The sequence below is a fragment of the Nicotiana tomentosiformis genome, chromosome 6, assembly GCF_000390325.3.
Source record: "Nicotiana tomentosiformis chromosome 6, ASM39032v3, whole genome shotgun sequence".
Taxonomy (NCBI): domain Eukaryota; kingdom Viridiplantae; phylum Streptophyta; class Magnoliopsida; order Solanales; family Solanaceae; genus Nicotiana; species Nicotiana tomentosiformis.
Genome location: NC_090817.1, coordinates 33,063,798 through 33,084,333, shown reverse-complemented (window position 1 = coordinate 33,084,333; position 20,536 = coordinate 33,063,798). Strand labels below are relative to the sequence as shown.

General features: G+C 37.7%; 1 protein-coding gene across 4 annotated transcripts in view; it reads right to left on the bottom strand.

The window, feature by feature from the left end:
- Positions 1-3,754: 3,754 nt before the first annotated feature.
- The window catches only part of LOC104095324 (uncharacterized), a 58,578-nt gene continuing 41,796 nt past the window's right edge, over positions 3,755-20,536 (bottom strand). For all 4 annotated transcript variants that reach the window (XM_070177253.1, XM_070177256.1, XM_070177254.1 and 1 more), the window contains 10 exons: positions 17,517-17,658; positions 17,316-17,399; positions 15,684-15,845; positions 15,519-15,606; positions 10,373-10,450; positions 8,411-8,477; positions 8,232-8,331; positions 4,561-4,677; positions 4,415-4,471; positions 3,755-4,160 (listed from right to left, as the gene is read on the bottom strand). In XM_070177253.1, coding sequence (XP_070033354.1) covers positions 3,984-4,160; positions 4,415-4,471; positions 4,561-4,677; positions 8,232-8,331; positions 8,411-8,477; positions 10,373-10,450; positions 15,519-15,606; positions 15,684-15,845; positions 17,316-17,399; positions 17,517-17,658 — 1,072 coding nt within the window. In that variant the 3' untranslated portion in view covers positions 3,755-3,983. The remainder of the gene's footprint in view (positions 4,161-4,414; positions 4,472-4,560; positions 4,678-8,231; positions 8,332-8,410; positions 8,478-10,372; positions 10,451-15,518; positions 15,607-15,683; positions 15,846-17,315; positions 17,400-17,516; positions 17,659-20,536) is intronic.

Here is a 20,536-nt window from a genome sequence, read left to right as displayed (position 1 = left end):
GGGCTACATCACTTCGAGTTTGAATCATTCACTCGACGACTAAAGCCTACGGGCTACTTTCATTTCGAGTTCAAGAAAGCACTCACTCGACTATTACGCCTACGGATTATATTTCTTCAAGTTCGAATCATTGACTCAACTAGTAAGCCTAAGGGCTACGTCGCTTCGAACAATCAATCATAGAGACTACGAAGTCCAAATTTGATTGAATTGTTAAGATCCATGTGAAAACATTTGTAAGGCACGTATAAAGTCTTCACAAATCGGCCAAGTTGTCTATATACAAAAATTTCTACATGATTGATTACAAACGTAAAAAAATATGAAATAAGCTTCCTGATCATCCTCAGGGGCGTTTGCTTCTCTGTCAGGCTCTTCCCCATCCTCGGATCCGCTCTTGCTACCGTCATCATCATCATCATCGCCATCAGAAGTCAAGGCTTCAGCTTCAGCTTCGAGCTCTTTAGCTTTTTTATTTCTTCAGTAAGGTCGAAACCTCGAGCGTGTATCTCCTCGAGGGTCTCCCTCCGAGACCTACATTTAGCAAGTTCGGCAATCCAATGTGCTCGAGTGTCGGCAGTATCCGCCGCCTCTCGTGCCTCCATCTGAGAAGCCTCGGCATCAACCCGATACACGGCAATGGACTTATCCGCCAAGATTTTCGACGAATCAACCTCCGCCTTGGCTTCAGTAAGCCGAGCTTCAAGCTCCTCGATCCTCTTAGCTTGAGCCGAACCCTTTTGCTTAACGTTTCGAAGCTGAACATCGGCCGATAATAAGTTGGTCAAAATGGTCTCTTTTTTCGCAGCCAGGCGGTCGATAATCTCCTTCCACCAATTATATTCAGCTTTGATTTGATCGACTTCTCCCCGAAGTGACCCGATCTTTTCAACCTTTTGCTGCAGCTGAGACAACGAAGGGTTAACTTCCACAGCCGAGTCAAACCCATACTTTAACAGAACGAGGCTTACCTGCTTATCAAGTTCGGCCTCTTCTTCACGAGCCTTAGCCAAATCCGCTTGGAGGTCCTTTATAGCCTCGTCCTTTTGGCTGCAAAGAAGACGTAGTGCGTCTCTCTCCCCCGAGACCTTCTGAAGCTCGACCTCACACTGGCTAAGGTCGGCTCGAAACCTACTAATGGCCTGCACAGTAGGGAAAGAACACGAGTCAAGTTCGAAAAAGAACAAAGAAACCAAGTATAGTAAAATCATTACCCGAGTAATGAAACGTTGGGCCTCTTCTAGTAGAAGAGAAGCGTCCCCAATATCGGAAGCATCATCGACTCCAGTAAAGCAATCTCGAAAGGGATACCCTACACTAGATCCTCTGCCCATATCGGAGGTCTTCAATTCTCGAGCTTCCTTTAACGCCTCCTCAGAAAAGGTAGGAAGGGAAGGCGAATGACCCACTATCATAGCCCCAAGCGAATCACTCGGGGCGTTCCGATCAAGACTCGGAATCCCGGGGCCAACCCCGACCGGTACAACCGCTATCGGCTCAGGAGCTTTGGTGACCTCGATAGCTCTCGCAGATCGGATCACCAAAGCCGAGGCTTCTTCTTCTTCTTCTTCGGCTTCTTCTTCTTCTCTCAGTCGTTGGACCGAGTCAATCGGACGAGCAATTGCCTTCCTCCTCACCCTTCGAATTTTGGGCTTGAGGCCCTCTGACCGAGAGGCAACTTTTCGCTTCTTATCTTTCCCCGGTTTTGGGACCGGGGATTTGGTTCCTTCTTCACCGCTCGAAGGCCTCAAAACGGCGTTCTTGGTTACACCTGCATGAAAGGCAAACGGTAACGAATGGAGCACAAAGAACACTTCGAAGGAAACGAGAAGTAAATCCTTACCGTGGTTCTTGGCCTCCCATCTACCTTTTTCCAAATCACGCCAAGCGCGTTCGGCATAAGAGGAAGTCGAGGCTAACTTCCGAATCCAATCCTCGAGGTCGGGCACCACTTGTGGCATCCAAGGGGCAGCTGTATATCGAAAAGAGACATCAGAAAAAATCGGGAAAGGATACGAAAAGCAACGTCTTATGAGAACCACTTACGATCGAAATTCCATTCCTCGGGGAACGACATCTTCTCTTCCGGAATAAAGTCATGGGTCCTTACCTGAATATAACGCCCCATCCAGCCCCGATCCTTGTCTTCATCGATGCTCGACATCAAAGCCTTCGATGCCCGACGATGAAGTCTGATTAATCCTCGAAAGATTTGAGGCCGATATAACCGTATGAGGTGATTCAGGAAAAAATCCAGCCCCCCGGCTTTGATGGAGAAGAAGCGAAGTAGGATTACTATACGCCATAGAGAGGGATAAGTTTGACCGAGGGTGACCTGATATCTTTTGCAAAAATCAATGATCACCGGGTCGACCGGACCCAATGTGAAGGGATAAGTGTAAACACTTAAAAACCCCTCCACATGGGTGATAACGCTCTCTTCGGGGGATGGAATTTGCAACACAACCTCGGAACCCCAGTTGCAGTCTTTTCTAACGGCCTCGAGATGACCCTCCGTTATAGAGTACATGTACATCGACACGTGCTCGCATCGACCCGGGACAGATGAAGGATTCTCAACCTTAAAATTGATCTTCAGAGTACACGGGCCGGGAACGTACTCATAGGTGGACGGCTCCACCGGCGCCTTGTCGCCGGACAGCCGTGAAGAAGAAGCTTTCTCCTTCTCAGGTACAGTTTTCGAAGTTTTGGCCATTGATATGAGAGGAAGAAAGACAAAGGAAAGTGAAAAATTGACGACACCAAAACTCTGGTGTAGATGGCTCTGCAAGCAACGAGATAGAAAGAAAAGATTAGAAAATTTGGGGGAGTGGATGCATAAAAGTGGTAAATTTTGGATGGAAGGGTTATTTATAGGCTCGCATCACGACGGTTCAATATCAGAGGTGCCCGACCGCCAACTGACAAGCATTATGGGACAGCTATCACATACGTCATAATCGATCCCTGTTAAAACGTCAGCTCATAACCCGATCGAACCGTCGAAAATCATATCGATTCTCACCGCATCCTTCATGAGAAACGAGGGGACTATCTGTATATGGTCAAAATAAATTTTGGCCTTCTTACGTTCGATCGAGTTCAAGTGGTAAGAAGTCGAAGTGGGACATTGGGAATGAGCTCCGAAGACAGTACTAACGAACCTCGAGTCCGAAGGCTGCTCGAGGAGTCGACTCGATAACCTTATCGAGCCCGTTACCAAATCGATCCGCAAGGCATTGCTTCGAGGTCGAAAATGCGCGACGCTCATCCCGAAGGTCGAACTCGACCCAATAACGAGTTCGAGCCAGTATCGAGCTCACAGACAATAGCCGTTGCAACCGTATCAAGAGAGAGAATCTTGACAGGAATCAAGAAAGGGACAAATCATCATGGGTCCTCCACTATATGCTTTATTTTATTATTTTTTGTTATAAATAAAGTAATGACACTCTACTATAAAAGGGGATCCTTGTAAGCTATGAGCACACGGAATAGATTGGAACAAAAATATCTTTTCTCATATACAAAGATATCTCTTTGTGTTTGTTTTACTTCATCTTATTCATTCTTTCTGTTCATCATTCTCATTCACATAATCAAAATACTTGTACTGTTATCTTTATATGAAAGGGTATTACGTATCCTTAAAACCATACATAAATTTAACATTATCCTATTTTTCGGGTAAAAACAACCAAATCTAAATACATATTGGTTTCCGAAGAATTAAAACTGATCGACAACACAGGCATAGAGCATAAACGAACGTACTTTCTGTGAATGTGGTATAACATGTTTGAACTTTCCCATTTAAACTATAGAATACATGATCCCGAAGCGAAGAAGCTAAAGTAGAAAATATAAATGAAGAGATACCTATACACATAAACAACTTACTTTCGACCCCAGAAAAGCTTAAATAGTATACATTTGATAGATGCCAACTTGAGAACAAAAGAAGACTATAGTGACAAAGTAAGCTACACGACACTTTCGCAGAACAGGTTATTTTCCTGCCTTTTAAGATCCTCCCATTGCACAAGTCCACGACTGTTGAGGAACTCGATAGTAGATTGAAGATATTTGTTGTCAGAACCCAACGACAGCTTGGCAGTTTCCACCAGCTTGGAGCAAATATCAGATGCTCCTTCGCATGCCTGATTAACAAGCATTCTAAGATTAAACTAGGGAATTTTGACTATTCAATTGCATCACACCTTTCAAACCTTCCAACTTTTTCACATTCATAAGAAATAGGACGGATTTGAAAAAGATTTCTTTTTCTATTTGGTACTGTTATCAATTCGAATTTCGAATGTCTTGGTTATTAGGTGCAGATTTAGAAACCAAACAGGACGTGAGGTCCTTCAGTCAGAAATTTCAGAAAAAAACAATAAGAACTGCGACTTACTTCAAAAGAAGATGCAATAGCATTGCAAGCATCAAGTGCAAGATTTCCTCTAGCGACCTTCAAAGACAGTATTCAGACTTAGCTTAACAATGGTCCCCCTATTCTTTTCCCTTTCAAGGAAGAGCAAAGGATGAGCAAGATGTTACCTGGATTGGTTCTTGTAAAACAGTATCGATTAAGCTCTGAAGAATAACCACAGAAACTGATAGAAGCTCTTGCAGATATTGTTGATCACCATAGAACAAAGAGTCATTGCCCATAACCTGGATATATGATCAATCAATTTTTGAGAGGGTAAATGCACTAGAATACTTATGAAAGAAGAGAAAAATATGTAGATATCAAATCAAAGGAAAGAAAAACTGGTAAGATAGAGTAGGTGTTCCTTTTCTAGGGCAATCTTTCTCATGTTGTGTCCATCATTTAGTAAAATACAGTACCAGAAAGTGCAAGCCTTTATGCCCACAACAATAATTACAATGACCTTCAAACGAAAAAAAAAAATATATATATATATATATTTATAACTTGCATTTCATTCCAGTAAACGAAATACCCAATGTATAGTTTCTCATTGCACCAGTAAATAAGATGGCCACATGGAGAATGTGCTACTTTGTATAAATGTCAATACACACTTTTTTATCAAGTTATATAGCCTGTTTGGCCAAGCTGGAAAAATCAGCTCATTTTGAAAAGTGATCTTTTCAAAACTGTTTTTCGAAATAGTACTTTTAGAGAGAAGCAGTTTGTGTTTGGCTAATCAATCTGAAAAGCACTTTTGAACAATAATTTATGTTTGGCCAAACTTTTCAAAAAGTGCTTTTAAGTATCAAATTACGAATAAGGACATGAATATATTTACTAAATATTTAATATTATAAGTACATAAATAATCTCAAAAATTTGTCATTAAATACAATAATGAAATCTTTTCATTTTTAAGTAAAATATGAAAATAAAATTAAAAAGTACTTTAATTCTTTTAAGATGATATAAATCATTCAACAAATATAAAAGAATTCACTCCTGAAGTCACTATATATTAGAGAGTTATTCTAAAAATAAGAAAAAAATACTTATACATTAATATCCTAAGTATTAGGTTTAAAATAAATAAGGTTATTTTGGTATATACTATATTTTGTTAAAGATATTTTTGGTAAGAAGAAAAGTCAAAACTGCTTCCGCTTCTACTTTTGGGAAGAAGCTACTTTTTTCTACTTCTCAAAAACTACTTCTGCTTCTTCCCAAAAGCATTTTTTCTCCCAAAAATCTTGGCCAAACACCGTAAGTTGAGGGAAAAAAGTACTTTTGGGAAAAAAATATTTTTGGCCATTGGAGAAGCTTGGCCAAACAGGCTAATACTCGTGCAACATTCATCCCACATCACTTTAAGGGCCACTTAAGATGTTGCTGGTAGATAGCCATATAAATGAAGAGAAGAGTGATGACCTGATATATAAGACAGTTGTTTTTAGGTGTCAAACACAACACACATGATAACTCTCAAGAACTTAGTATTAACATTTTAACACATATACTCAACATTTTGACAATGCCTCTCTAATAGAAAATCATTCTCCTTCCCTCCCTCTGCTTGCCAACCACTGATCAACTAAGTTGCTCTGACACGACAGTTTAGGTGCCGCACCCGTGTCGACACGACACTAGTATGGGTGTGGGTATGAGATCCGTACTGGATTTGGTCAAATAATTTTGGGTACTTTGACCACGACAGACGAAAAAATTCGAAACAAAATACAATTTGATTCCAAAAATTAGAAGCAAAACTAGGGTAAATTTGAAGAAATTAGCAAACCTTATCTAGGAAATCAATCCTTTACTTATTTATAAGTTGAGAATAAAAAAAGAAATCCACACTTTACAAGCTATTCGTAAGTATTCCACAAAATTTCTCATAATTTTTTTTTTTTTTTTTTGGAATTATTTTTTAGTCGGATCCCTACATCCGTATCCGTATCCCCGAATCTTAGAATTTACATCTCGAAGGATCTTACCTCTAGATCCGCACCCATGTCGGACACCCGCACCCATATCCGAGCAACTTAGCTAATGAGCAGTTCCAGCAAGGGATGGAATCTTACAATTATTCCGCGAACATCTTTACTTTTACGCCTACAATCTTTAGTTTGTACTGCTTGAGAGCAACCTAAAGATTTTAATAGATTGTAACCCTTGGATCTTGTCCTTATGAGTTGGTATGATTGGAATGAACTATTGGACAAAACTAGAGGAGACGTTCCTGGAGCAAACAAAAAAGTTTAAAAGTGTACTAGGTTGGAATCGAACTCCTGCCTCTCGGGCTGATCATTTGGCCCTTCCCCAGTGGCACCCTGAGCACTTCTGTTAATCCGGGTGCAATTTCAATATATTCATACTATTTCTTATATATATACACATACATACAGGGTTTCAAACGAGGTGTGCGGGTGCTGCTGCACCCCCTCCCTCCTTAGTAGATCTGCCCTTGAATCTAACACCAGGTGGTCGGTGTCATCTCCGTGTTGTTTGCATTTTAAACAACAGCTAATGATAATACATTTTTTCCATTGTAATGCCAAAATAACATGCTATACTGCATAAACATAGAAAGCTTCATCATCCTTGAAGCTCGAGATCTACATAATGATTTCCAAACGAGTGTTGCTTCTACCCATTCAACAGAAACAAAACATGGTAGCATGACATCACTGCAAAGTATTTACTAGACGACCCTTTCAGAATCTAACTATCATCCGCTCCGAACTAAGTGACTTTATAACCTCTGGAAGAATGTTTTCACCTATTCAAATTCGCAGCCCTGTAAAGGTCTTGTAAGAATACATCTTAAGTCAACTAGCACACCACTTTTATGGACCTCTGCTAACATGACTTTGTACTCGTAATAGAAAATAAATTTGGGAAGCCTTCTTTCGCTGTGGTGTCGCCACACCATACATCAAGCCAGAACCATATTCAGTATACATTTCCCAACTAGAATCCAATGAACTTTGAAAAGATAAAATTCTCTTCCATAATTTGTTTCCACAAGCTTGTCGTTATATGCATAGTTGTAACCTCCTTAACAACCATATTAGTCACATCCATACTTCACCTAAATCACCTTCTTCCCATAGCATTCTCCTCACATGTGAATATCCATAACCAGTTTCCCATATTAAAAGTATCTAATAAACGAAGAGCCAGCTCATCCAGCTGACCGAAGTGAATCATTTCATTCAACCTATCTCATTTCTTAATAAGCTGACTTTTGAAGGAATATAATTTCGTCCTACTTCGCTACAGCTGATGCATTGCACAGTAGTGACACCTATCTCTTGGTTCAGAATTCATCTCTAGTTATCACTGATGTAAATGTCAGATGAGCTGCAGTATCATGCTCTATGTCACTGCTGCCCTTACGAATAATATTCCCAAGAAGGAGAATAACCATCTTATCTGCTAAGCTGGATAACAGGATATCAATGTGCTTGACTTTAGATACCTTATAGACCTGAGCATAAGAACTAGATACTGAAAGATGATGATGCAATGCATCTTTATGGAAATCTTCCTTGTCCAATATATTCTACATATTGCTCCAGATCTCAATATATACAAGACTAATCTGCTAGGGCCTAATTATAGCAGCAGATAGTTCATCTCCATAAATCATCTTTAATTGCTGTAGCACAAATGATATCCTTTTACAAGCTTAACCACATACTAACAGATTCCTTGCATGAAGTACTATATATCTGAAAATTGATGTAATGTATAACCAAAATTCTTAGATATGAAACAACAGGAATACCTCATCATGCATTGAATGGTACAGGAGATTTTTCTGCGATAATGCAGTAAATGTTAAGATGAGTGCACATAACACCTTCACCTTCATACTTGGCAGCATCCTGTAACACAGCAATAGAACATTAATAGAGAATGGAATGCAAATGCAATAAAATAAAAGAAGAAATAAGGTTGTCTCACCATGACAAGGAGCTGAGGATGGAAAACAAGTTCCTGGGGATGCTAGTGACTCCTCGTTCAATGTCACCTAGAATGAGAATCCAGGACATAAGGCAATATTGTAAAGCTCATTGGCAAGATAGTGTGATCTTCATTCTAAGATTTTTGACATCTAATATCGGAGCACATTTGTATATTTAACTTTTTGCTTAAATTGGTTAGAAAGATGTTACCAACAGGGTGGAGTCGATTTACTTCTCCATAAAATTCAGGCAGAGAATCAGTTTATGCTTTATCAAAAAACAGAATTCAGTTTATACAGTTCTTTGGACAAAGTTCCTGGGCTTAAAGCACAATTAAATTATTTGTTCCCAATGCCAAATGAACACCCAGATTGTAGCAAATTGGATACCAACTGTGGCCAATCTTATGCAAGTGCTTATAAAGATGAGCAAAAGGAACACGCTTCATCTCAAAGGGTTCAAATAATTCCACGATTAGCAACATAATTTCTGCAAAAAAAGGACTTTATATGATTGCAATAATCTTCGTCACAACAAAACCTCTATATTTGATTTCTGCTGAGTTACCAAGAGACATTTCATGATCCAACTCTGCAACTGTTTGCTTCTCCATCACTTAGTTTTAGTCACCCCTCCGATCTAGTAGTAGTCTCTCGATTGCACCGTCTTGGAAGCAAGAAACTTTAATTTATCCCCACCAATTCCTATCACCTTATGAAAGAAGGTTCTAGATAAATTCTGGCAGCCCTACCAAACAGGGAGAAATAGTCCTATTAGCTGGAGGCTATGTAAGAGAACTCTTTCTACTTTTACTTTCTCAGGTTCCCTTTCCTTACAGTTAAGAATGTTGTACCGTTTAAGACGCAATATGGCGTTGGCCAACATTATCTTGATTATTTGACTATTCTTCAAGCAGCTTTTGATTAAAACACTTTTTCCTATATGTGTCCCACTTTATTTTGAGCATTTTAGCCCATGCTTATTAGGATATTGGAAAATGTCAGATTTGACTCAAGTTTTTGTAATTAGTGCATATGTTGTCCGCTACACTACATCCATATGCAGTTTGTTCACGTAACTCTTCACATTATAGGTGCACCAGGTGGCCATTCCCAACCAGTTGATATTACTCAAGGCCGGCTCTAAAGTTATGAATAGTAAGGCTTGTGCCTTAGGGGGGTCATTTTTTAAAAATAATAGGTTTATAGGTATTTAAAAAATAATATTTAGTACTTTTAATATAAAAGTAGAATTTTTAATATAAAAAAAGGCTCTTTAGATATATAAATAAAGTAATAATTTGACTTACTTTAAAAATGGGTAGGTGAATAATTTTTCCAACGTTTTAATTTTTTACTTTTTTCATTAGATTACGTGTCAAAATTTTACTCTCCCTTCTTAATTTGTCCAAATCAATCTTTCTTACCCCAATCTCTTCATATTTCAGAAACCCCTATAGATTTTCTTTCTTCTCTCTTTAATATTCTTACTCACCTTCTTTCTCCAAGATTTCATTACTTACCTTCTTTCTCCAAGATTTCATTAGTTCAAGTGTTCAACAATACTTTTAAGCTTCCAATAGTTCTATACTTCTATTGCTCTCTAAAATCTTATCTAAGATCAACAATAACTCAAGAAAGATTAAACAGTTCGCTATATTATCAATTGAAAAGAATTATTAGAGAAAATCGACTATAAAAAAGATTATTAACAACTTTGTATCTCAAAAAGTTAGAAGAATAGACTTCAAATAAAAACATATCTTATAACTTTCTTTTAAAAATTTAGGCCTCATTAAACTTTGGCTTTAGGCCCCCGCATGTGCTTGAGCCGCCCCTGATATTACTATGTCTTACTTCCAGCATGCTGTCCTAACTCCTAAGTTCCAAGATCACAAGATACAGAAGCATTACAAAGGACAAACAAAATAGAAGAACTGAAGAGGAACAGATAAAAAAACCTGGAATCATAACAATAAGACTGCAAAATTTGCATAATATTGATTGAAACCAATCAATGTCCTTGGGCATCCTTGAGCCTGCAGATAATGTTATTGCAATTCAATAGTTTACCAAGGAAAACCACCATAAAACTGGGATTTGTGAGGAAGGGTGGAATATCTTAAATTTGGTTGCTTCTTGATACCACAACATGCATAAACGCTTCTTAAAATTTCAGACAAAGGAGGCTTTACAACAGATGCAAAAGACACATGAATTTGAGTATTTGATCAAGTCTTTAGTCAGAGATATTCAGGGTCAAACATGAAAAATTCTTGGAGAACTGAGGTAAATGGCAACTATCACACGTGCTTCACGCAATTGTTGCACATTGCTACTGCTCTAACACGGAAATAACTCAGAACTTTGCCTTCTCTTTTCCTCTTTATAATCTTGTCCTTACCATATTCATTAACATTATCTCCAAAAGTTCAAAAAGCAAACCCATGTCACATACCCTATTGACTCAAAAACTCAAATACAAAGGTGAGTCATGGAGCATCTGTCTAAGCTGCACATATCATTAACCATTTGGTGCAAGTATAATGTAACATAAAATTGTGAATAGAGGCAAACAAACACTTTACCCACCCTCCCGGAAGGGGTAATCATGACACTTTTAACTTATCATGAGCAGAATGCAATTTTGCAAAATGCCCATAAGCTTGACTTCATTGCTATTTTAAATAATATACCGAGATGCTTAATTGTCGATTGGCGATGTCACGATAGTAAGCTTTCTACTAATGTTAAAGCAAGTGCGAATAAAACTGCATTACCATTTATATTATATACTTGGTCTCTTATTATATGTATCATAATGGATATTCCAGGCAATTGGTGATATAAACTTCCTCGGGATTAAGAGAGAAATTTTACTCCAAAACCACTTTCAGAAAAGTTATTGTAAGTGATAGATTTTCAGAATAGGGAGAGGAATAGAGAGGGCACCGAAAGAAATCATCTAGAAATTTAATATTGTGCTTGCATATATACAACTTTGAGTCGACTACTAACTATTGATTAGCATGATTCAAGGAGATTTGATTTAGGAGTGTTGATTAGCATGATTTCAGGAGATCTGATTTTATTTTATTTGATTTAATAGCTGGATTGATTGGATAGATTTATTTTATTTCCTTAATTAGCATTAGGAGCTTTGTATAAAGTACCTTGGTCATGGGATGTAAATACCTTGGTCATTCCTGCCTTTTTTAGGTGAGTTATCTCCCTCACAGCACTAGGGTTCCGTTTCTATCAAAGATGTCGAGTTTTCTCTCTCTTGGAGGTTGTCCGCAACACAAACTCCTTCTGGTCAGTTTGTTTTTGGAATTTCTTTTCTATTAGGGTAACATTCCGAACTTATCCCTACCAGTTTTGATTTTTCCGTTCACCGGAGCTAAGGTTTGCTCGAGACAGATTTGGTTTCCAACGAGGCAGATTATTTTTGAGCAATTTTCTTCAGATTTCCTTTTGATTGGGCAGAAATATGGAGACATTCAAGGAGACGGTTTATGGAGAAATCTTGTCTTCGGATGAAATTCAGCTTCTCCGTCCCTACCTGGCCAAACTTCTCCATCAGACTAGTTGTCCTTACACTAGTGCGCAAAATGGGATCGCTGAAAGAAAAAGTAGGCATCTATTAGAAGTAGCAAGATCTCTTATGTTCACCATGCATCTACCAAAACCTTACTGGGGATGCTATTCTAGCGGCTGCCTATCTTATCAACAGAATGCCACTTAAACCCCTTAATTTTCAAAGTCCTCTGGAAGCTTTAAAGGGTAAGAATGAATATATTGTTCCTCCAAAGGTGTTTGGGTGTGTTTGCTTTGTCTACACTAGAAATTCTGGGAAACTTGATCCTAGAGCTATAAAGTGTGTTTTCATTGGGTATTCTCCGACACAGAAAGGTTACAAATGTTTTCATCCTCCCTCTAGGAGATTTTTTGTTAGCATGGATGTTACCTTTCGAGAATCTGAGCCCTATTTCAGTATTACCTCATCACCTCTTCAGGGGGAGAGCAGTAAGGAGGAAGAGGTGATTATACCTAGTTCCATTACTAGACCTCTTGATGACATTGTCACAGGCAAAAGTGAAATTGGAGAAAGTATTCGGGGGGAGACTATTGGGCGTTTGGATAGGCCTGATTTGAAAACTTACTCAAGGAGAAATAGAGCAGAAGAAGCTATCATTAGGGGTGGGCATAAAATCCGAAAAACCGGACCGGACCGAATTAGTTCGGTATTTCGGTATCGGTACTAATTCGGTATTATTTTTTCAATAGTTCGGTACTTCGGTACGGTTCTCGGTATCGAACTTTCGATACTTCAGTAAACCAAAATACCGAAGTACCGAACTTTTGAAAAAAGAGGGAGTTGATCTTTAAGCAAATAAAGGTTTTTGTTGTTTCTGAAACCTTATAATAAGGTTATTTCTTACTCTAAAAATGCAAACATTTTTGTTAGAGATATATAACCAGGTCTGGGTCATCTTTTGATGAACTTTTCTTCAATTTTATGACAGTGCACTAGTTTTTTATCCTATGGTCGGAGAACTTCCTTTTTGTCTTAAGATGCCTATATATTGGAATGATGGTGGTAGTATATATGTACTATGTAATGCCTCCAGAGCACATTAAAACTATAGATTGTCCAAAATTAGATAAATCCATGCTTATAGACATCCCCTTTTTGGACTACTATCCCAACGTTTGTGGAACATAGTGATGTAGCCCAATTTTTTGTGCTTCAAATTGTAATTCTTCTCTGAATTAGTCTAGTGTGGCTGATGTCTTGTTACCGTTTCTTCTTTATCTCTAGTTCTTTCATTAGAAAGTGCATTAGAAAAACTGATATTACCTCTGGAAATACAGAACAAAACACATTAGAAAAACTGATCTTATATTCTTATGTGAAATCTTAAATTAGAATTCACCATTTTTTCATTTACAAAGATTTGGTACGATACCGAAACCGTACCAAACCAAACAAGAAAATATCGAACCATACCGAACTATTTTGGTACGGTATTTGGTATGCACGATTGATAAACCGTATACCGAAATACCGTACCGAAATTCTTAAATACCGTACCGAAGTACCGAACGCCCACCCCTAGCTATCATGCAATCTACTGAACCTTCTGGGTGAGTTATCTACATTTCCTAATGAGTTAGATGTGCCTATTGCTCACAGAAAAGGTGTAAGATCTTGCACCACCAAACACCTTTTATCTAATTTTGTATCCTTTAATTCTTTGTCTCCCGCCTATAGAGCCTTTGCCTTATCTATTTCTTTTGTGTATTTCCCAGAACTGGTGGGAAGCTTTTGCAGATCCTAAATGGAAACAAACTATGATTGAAAAAATGAAGGCCTTGTCAAAAAATGAGACCTTGGAACTTGTCACTTCACCACCAGACAAGAAGTTGGTTGACTGCAAATGGGTCTTCACTGTGAAACACAAAGCTGATGGCTCAATTGAAAGATTCAAAGCAAGATTGGTGGCTAAGAGATTCACTCACACTTATGGAATGGATTATCAAGAGACATTTGCCCCTGTTGCTAAAATGAACACTATTAGAATTCTTGTCTTGTTTAGCTAATATTGTTTGGGACGTGCAGCAGTTTGATGTGAAGAATGCATTTCTTCATGGAGACTTAGAAGAAGAGGTGTATATGGAGATTCCTCCTAGATTTGATATTGCACAGAGTCAAGGAAAGGTATGCAGATTGAGGAAAGCCTTGTACGGACTGAAGTAATCCCCCAGAGCTTGGTTTGATAGATTCAACAAAGTAATAATCTCCTTCGGTTACCAACAAAACAATGATGATCACACCCTCTTTATAAGACATCAAACGAGTAAACTCACTCTTCTCATAGTTTATGTTGATGACATAGTAATGACAGGAGATGAAAAAGAGAAGATGGCCCGATTGAAGAAGTTGTTGGCACATGAATTTAAGATCAAGGATCTAGGAAAATTACAGTACTTCTTGGGAATTGAGGTTGTTAGATCCAAAGGAGGAATCTTTATTTCTCAAAGGAAATATATTCTGGATCTCTTGAAAGAAACTAGTATGACAACTTGTAGACCCGCAGAATCGCCCATTGAAAGCAATCACAAGTTACAAAGCGAAGTTGGCAGTTGATAAGGAGAGATATAAGAGGTTGGTTGGAAGACTCATTTATCTCTCCCACACTAGACCAGACATAGCCTATTCAGTTAGTCTTGTGAGTCAGTTCATGCATGATCCCCGAGATCCTAATATGCAAGCTGTCTTTCACATTTTGCGGTATCTGAAGTTTGCTCCAGGGAAAGGTCTACTTTTCTCCAAACATGATCACCTCCAAATAGAAGCCTTTACAGACGCAGATTGGGCTGGATCTCTAGATGAAAAAAGATCAACATCCGGTTATTGTACGCTCATAGGAGGAAATTTGGTTACATGGAGAAGCAAGAAGCAAAGTGTAGTTGCTAGATCAAGTGCGGAGGCAGAATATAGAGCTATGGCCCAGGTTGTTTGCAAACTGCTTTGGCTACAAAAACTAGTACAGGAATTGAGACGGTCTTAAAAACGAAAACTTTCCTTATACTATGACAATAAGGTTACCATCAGTATAGCTTATAATCCAGTCCAGCATGACCGAAATTGATCGACACGTCATCAAAGAAAAGTTACAACTGGTGTCTTGAGTTTGTTTCATGTGCCATCGGAAAAACAGCTAGTTGATGTGTTTACCAAAGGTCTCAACAAGCGAACTTTCCATACTTTGAGTTGCAAGTTGGGCATGTGCGACATCTTTGCACCAACTTGAGGAGGAGTGTTGATTAGCATGATTTAAGGAAATTTGATTTACGAGTGTTGATTAGTATGATTTCAGGAGATTTGATTATATTTAGGAGATCTGATTTTATTTGATTTGATTTGATAGCTGGATTGATTGCATAGATTTATTGTATTTCTTTAATTAGCATTAGGAGCTTTGTATAAATTCCATTGCTCATGGGATGTAAATACATACAGAAATATAAGAAGCATTTTCTTCTTCTCAAAATCTACACTAACATGCACCGAGCCATCTGGAGAAAAATTCATAGACAAACCTTCCAATAAGTCAACATTATTCAAGCACCTCAATGCTGAATCTACAAGTCCATCCGAGTGAGAAACTAAACCAGCCATTAATGCAACCTGAAGAGACAGAAAAAAATAGGTGCATCTAAATTATCAGCAGTGCAAAATAAGAATAAGGAAAGAGTTAACGTTACCTCTGCAGTTTCCAAGTAGAGGTTTAACTGTTTCAGATGACATGGGATAGATGGTATTGTAACTTCACTGCATGCTATACAAGATTTGACAAAAATGACATAGCTAATGTCGTTCCTTCTCGATTTAACTGCCAGTAAATTGCTCGAATGAACAATAGTCTCCTGAAAAAAGCAGAAGATACCAGAGGTGTCACTCATCAGAATTACGTAAGATACATGCCGCGCTCAAACCTTTCTACTCTGTCCAAATTTCATCACCATGCTAACTTGAAACGCAGCCTTGGGAGTCTGGTAGCAACATTAAAAGGAAACAACAACAAAAACTACACCTCAATCCCAAGTTAGTTTAGGTCAGCTCTATGAATCCTCACTATCCATGTCATTCCTAGCCCACTACAGTCCAATATTCAAGAATTTATGTTTTGGAACCCTAGAAATTCTTTATATTTATTACTCACATACAACTCCCTAGCGAAATTATAAGACTCCAAGAATCATTGTACCTAAAATCAGCATACTGATATGACTAAACCTTAATCCTAACTACCCTTTTGTTCCATTCGATGTGAAACTCTTTCCTTTCTAATCTGTTTCAAAAAGAATGACGCCTTTCTAAATTAAAATTTTTTAACTTTAAACTTCCTGTTTTACCTTAATGAAATGCACTTACAACCTCCATGTTGGTAAACAAGAGTTCAACTTTCGTTTACATATTAAGCATTTATTATGGTCACCGTGGCATGATTATGGAGAAGCGTTTCTTTCCCTTCCTTTTCATCAAAAATAAAACTAAAAATAAGATAGAGAAGCTTTTGTTTGCATACCCATGGTTCAGTTTTTCCCAACTATAATCAAAGCTTTATTGCCTTTCTGGTGTATCTGAAGGGAGAGAAATAGAGAAGTTATGAAAGGACCTCATTGAATATCAGCTATTTTGAAACTCCATCTTTCCAAAAGCATTTGTTTCCTGTGCACTGCACTTCCCTTAATAATAGTACTGCTTTAGCAGCAGTCCTAATAAGCTTGATCTTTTCTTTAGCTACATATCATACTTCAATTCCCTAACACTAATCTGAATTCTACTTGACATGCATATCGTAAGAACTGGTAAACAACTGAACGTTAAGAGTTGGACCGGTCAAGATAATATCGCACAACACTTTTCATGCTTCTATGGAGGAAGACTTCATAGCAGTGTGAGCAAATATTCCATCACACAAGAGTACTTACAATATACAGGGCGAAACAGATTAGGCAGAAGGCAACGTGGCATAAGATCGCTTTCTCATGCACCACATCCAGCAATAGGCATATCAATATGCGTGCATACACACGAGGAGAGGAACTATAGTTAAGGTCTTTCAGGTAAATTGGAAAGAATAGTTCTCTTCAGAAAGACATAATAATGTCATACAACCAACTCACAGGGATAAAAAAACTGGAGAACAAAAAGTATAAGTCAAGGATATAGTTAACCTCTACAAAGAGACATCACATTCATATTACAGAAACATAAAAAGAATTCACATAACCAATAACAATCCCATATGCATAATTCATGGAAGCAGAAAATTAGCAAGATTTTTATAGTAACCCATTAAGACATCTTTGCAAATTGTGGAAAACATTAACCTTGACTTCGCTCATACTTCCAAAAGCTCCACGGCACTGAACCAAAAAAGTTAAGTGGCGTTCACCTTCGTAACCATAATCAACCTGAATATTATGACCAGGAAACTTGTTAGAAAATGTAAAGAATTAATGTGCGGTACTTGGCATCTCCTGACCTACTATCAAGAAAAATGAAGTGATATGCAAACAATATGTCATTACCATGTGTATAAAACGAGAAATTAAATGTGCTGAATGGTTGTTCTCCTTGTCCTTAATATTTGAGAGATCTATGCAATCATGCAAGGACCTTGAAACTTCGAAAAGGAATTGAATGGTTGTAGGATCTCGAACAAAAGTATTCCTAATAGAGAAAAGAAAAGAGAGGATAAATAACAATTTTATTTCCATGAGAGGAACTGACAATTTGTTTTTTTTATGAAGTAAAAAGATATCATTAAAGAGCATCAGGAAGATGCTAAGCAAAAGAGTTACAGAATAGAGTTAGCTCCAGCACATGAGTGTAGGAACTGACAATTTGTTTTCCAAAACGTTCTCTTCTAAATATAGAAGCAAATTTAAACGTGCCCAAGAAAGTAGGTGACAATTCGGGACAGTCCCAGAAAAAAGTGCACTTTACAATACATATGAATAAACATCATAGGCAACAATAGAGAGCAAAAACGGAAAACACCCTCTATCCATCATAAGAAATATTAGGAACAGAAAGGAGAAATGAAGAATGGTTTCAGCATCAATATGTTGACCTAGATGCTAGAAATATATGAAGTCTAAAGTCATGTTCCATCTGTTCTCTAAAACATAACTCTCTATAAAATCTTTTTAAACAATCATTTTTCTTCTATTTTCGTCTAATAATCTTTTAGAAAATTTGCTGAAAATAGATCATTAGAGGTCCGTATAGATAGAAAATCAAGAACATATGAATTGGGAGAAGAAATAGAGACTGTACAAACTCAAATCTCATTGCAGCTTGCTTTGGATCTTCTTCAGAAAGCAAGAGGAAAGCTGAAAGAACTCTTAATTGTTCCACTAGTTTTAAATGGTACATAGAATTAAATAAAGTGGACCGTAATCTGGAGATGTCAAAATTGGTGGAGCTCAGGGGAGGGAGGAGCAGCTACTTCAGAAAGAGAAGACAGCATGGTGTCTTCTAGTAAGCACTAATCTTCTAGTTGGTATAGCTGTACATATTTTCAACTGCCATTGTTTTCTATCTTTTGCTAGATCTACTTGGAGTTCGAGATATTTAATCTTTTAAGATATACTTTTTTCCATGTTATTTTGGTCTACCTCTTCCTCTTTTAGCACCTTCAATTATCATGTTTCCACAACTAAGAGTCGGTGCATTTGGAGGCCTACATAACACATGGAAAAAACTTATGTGCTATTTGCACCTTTTAAACAATGTGATTATTTCTGATCGTATCCGTTCTTGTATGACTACACATCCATCTTAACATTCACATCTGTGACATTTATCATTGTAAACATCAAAATTTTGTTGGATCAAGCCCATATGAAATTTGGGCCACATCCCAAATTAAAGACACATTGGCCCAGGTCAACATTTTGAGTTAACAAAAGAGAGTTTATTTAAGTCAAAATTACATGATTTAAGTAAATTCCAATTACATTTTGGACTAGGCGATTAAATTGGGCCTCTACAAGACAAGCACAATCCATGGTGTTCAAGCCTAAAAGTCCATTAAGGGTTTCTTGGAGACTACTCTACTCTAAACCATGGCACACACCATTTTTCTCACATTTATTTTGTTTATGCAGTTATTTATTTTCTGTATGCAAAATTTGTGACGTACAATTTTATGGACATGTTGGGCTTTAGAGGCCCAACATTCTCTCCCATACAACATTGTTGGCCTTAAAATTATTCTATAAAACTTAACTGATGCTGAATTTGCTGCGAAGCTAACTGATGTTTTTCTCATCTGTGAATATTTCTAGATGTGGAAATCATTGAGAAAAAATTGGATACACGTCTAACTTATGGAATACATTGTCAGGTGCAGTTTGCAGCAAGCTCGTCCCTTGCTGGAAAAAATTTCAGTCGCTCCTTAAGGTTAAAATGATGGGAAAAGAATTACAACATGATGCTTAAACATGCCTCTTGATGCAGTAAACACAATATGACAGAAAATACACACACACACACACACACACACACACATATATATATATATATATAAATAAATCCCCGAGGACCAATGTGTACGGTTCAAAACTCAGTGGATAATAGGTTCTTCCGTTTATCCACTTAAATATCATGCTTTTGTCTGCGGCAGGGTTCGAACCCGTGACAACAATATGATAGAAATATATTGCTCAAACTACTTTTTAATTCCAATCAGTAGGTGTGTGTCTTGATCATGCAAGAAAATAGAGATTTGTAAGAACTGTTGGGTGTTGCTTGAATTCCGTTTTAGATTTTCAATCTAAATAAGAAAAGGTAACCGTGAAATCATGAAACCATGCTACTAGACGGAAATGGAAATTCCAAAATATGGAGCAGACGGTCCATGTTGTTTATGTTGTTATCTGCTTAAACACGGGGGACATTGTCCAGTTCATGAGCTTTCCATATTGAATTTGTCTATCCGCAATTTATCCCTGAAAACATGCAATGCCTCCGTTTGTTATCTCCGTTCTGTTTGTCACTCTTAGGGGTTGTTTGGTACGCGAGATAAGGTGTGGGATTAAATTTATACAGGATATACCACCTTATGCCATCAAACTTGGGATTATATTATCCCACCTCCCAGATGGGATAAATTAGTCCAGGGATTATAATCATGGGATAATTTAGTCCGTGTACCAAACGACCCCTTAGTATATTAGGTTATAACCACTAGAGCATATTAGAGAAACTCATAGAGTTATATGATCCTTAAGTACGGAGTATTCAAATTTTATGGACCCAAACAAAGTATTTATGATAATGAGGATTTGTATAGCCAATCCCAACTAGTTTGGGATTGAGGCGTAATTGTTGTTGTACTTTAATTTCCTGACAACAATTAATGAGGATGCATTTCATTTATGGGTGAGATGGCAATGAGCTTCCCCATTCTGAGGGATCATGACTTGAATAGCCATTCATAAGTATTATAAAAGGGCCAGTATAATTGCTTAGTGTAAAATGGTTAAAGGAATATTTTTTGGGAATCAGAGTGGTCATTCACTTGGCTTTTTTGTAGATGCTA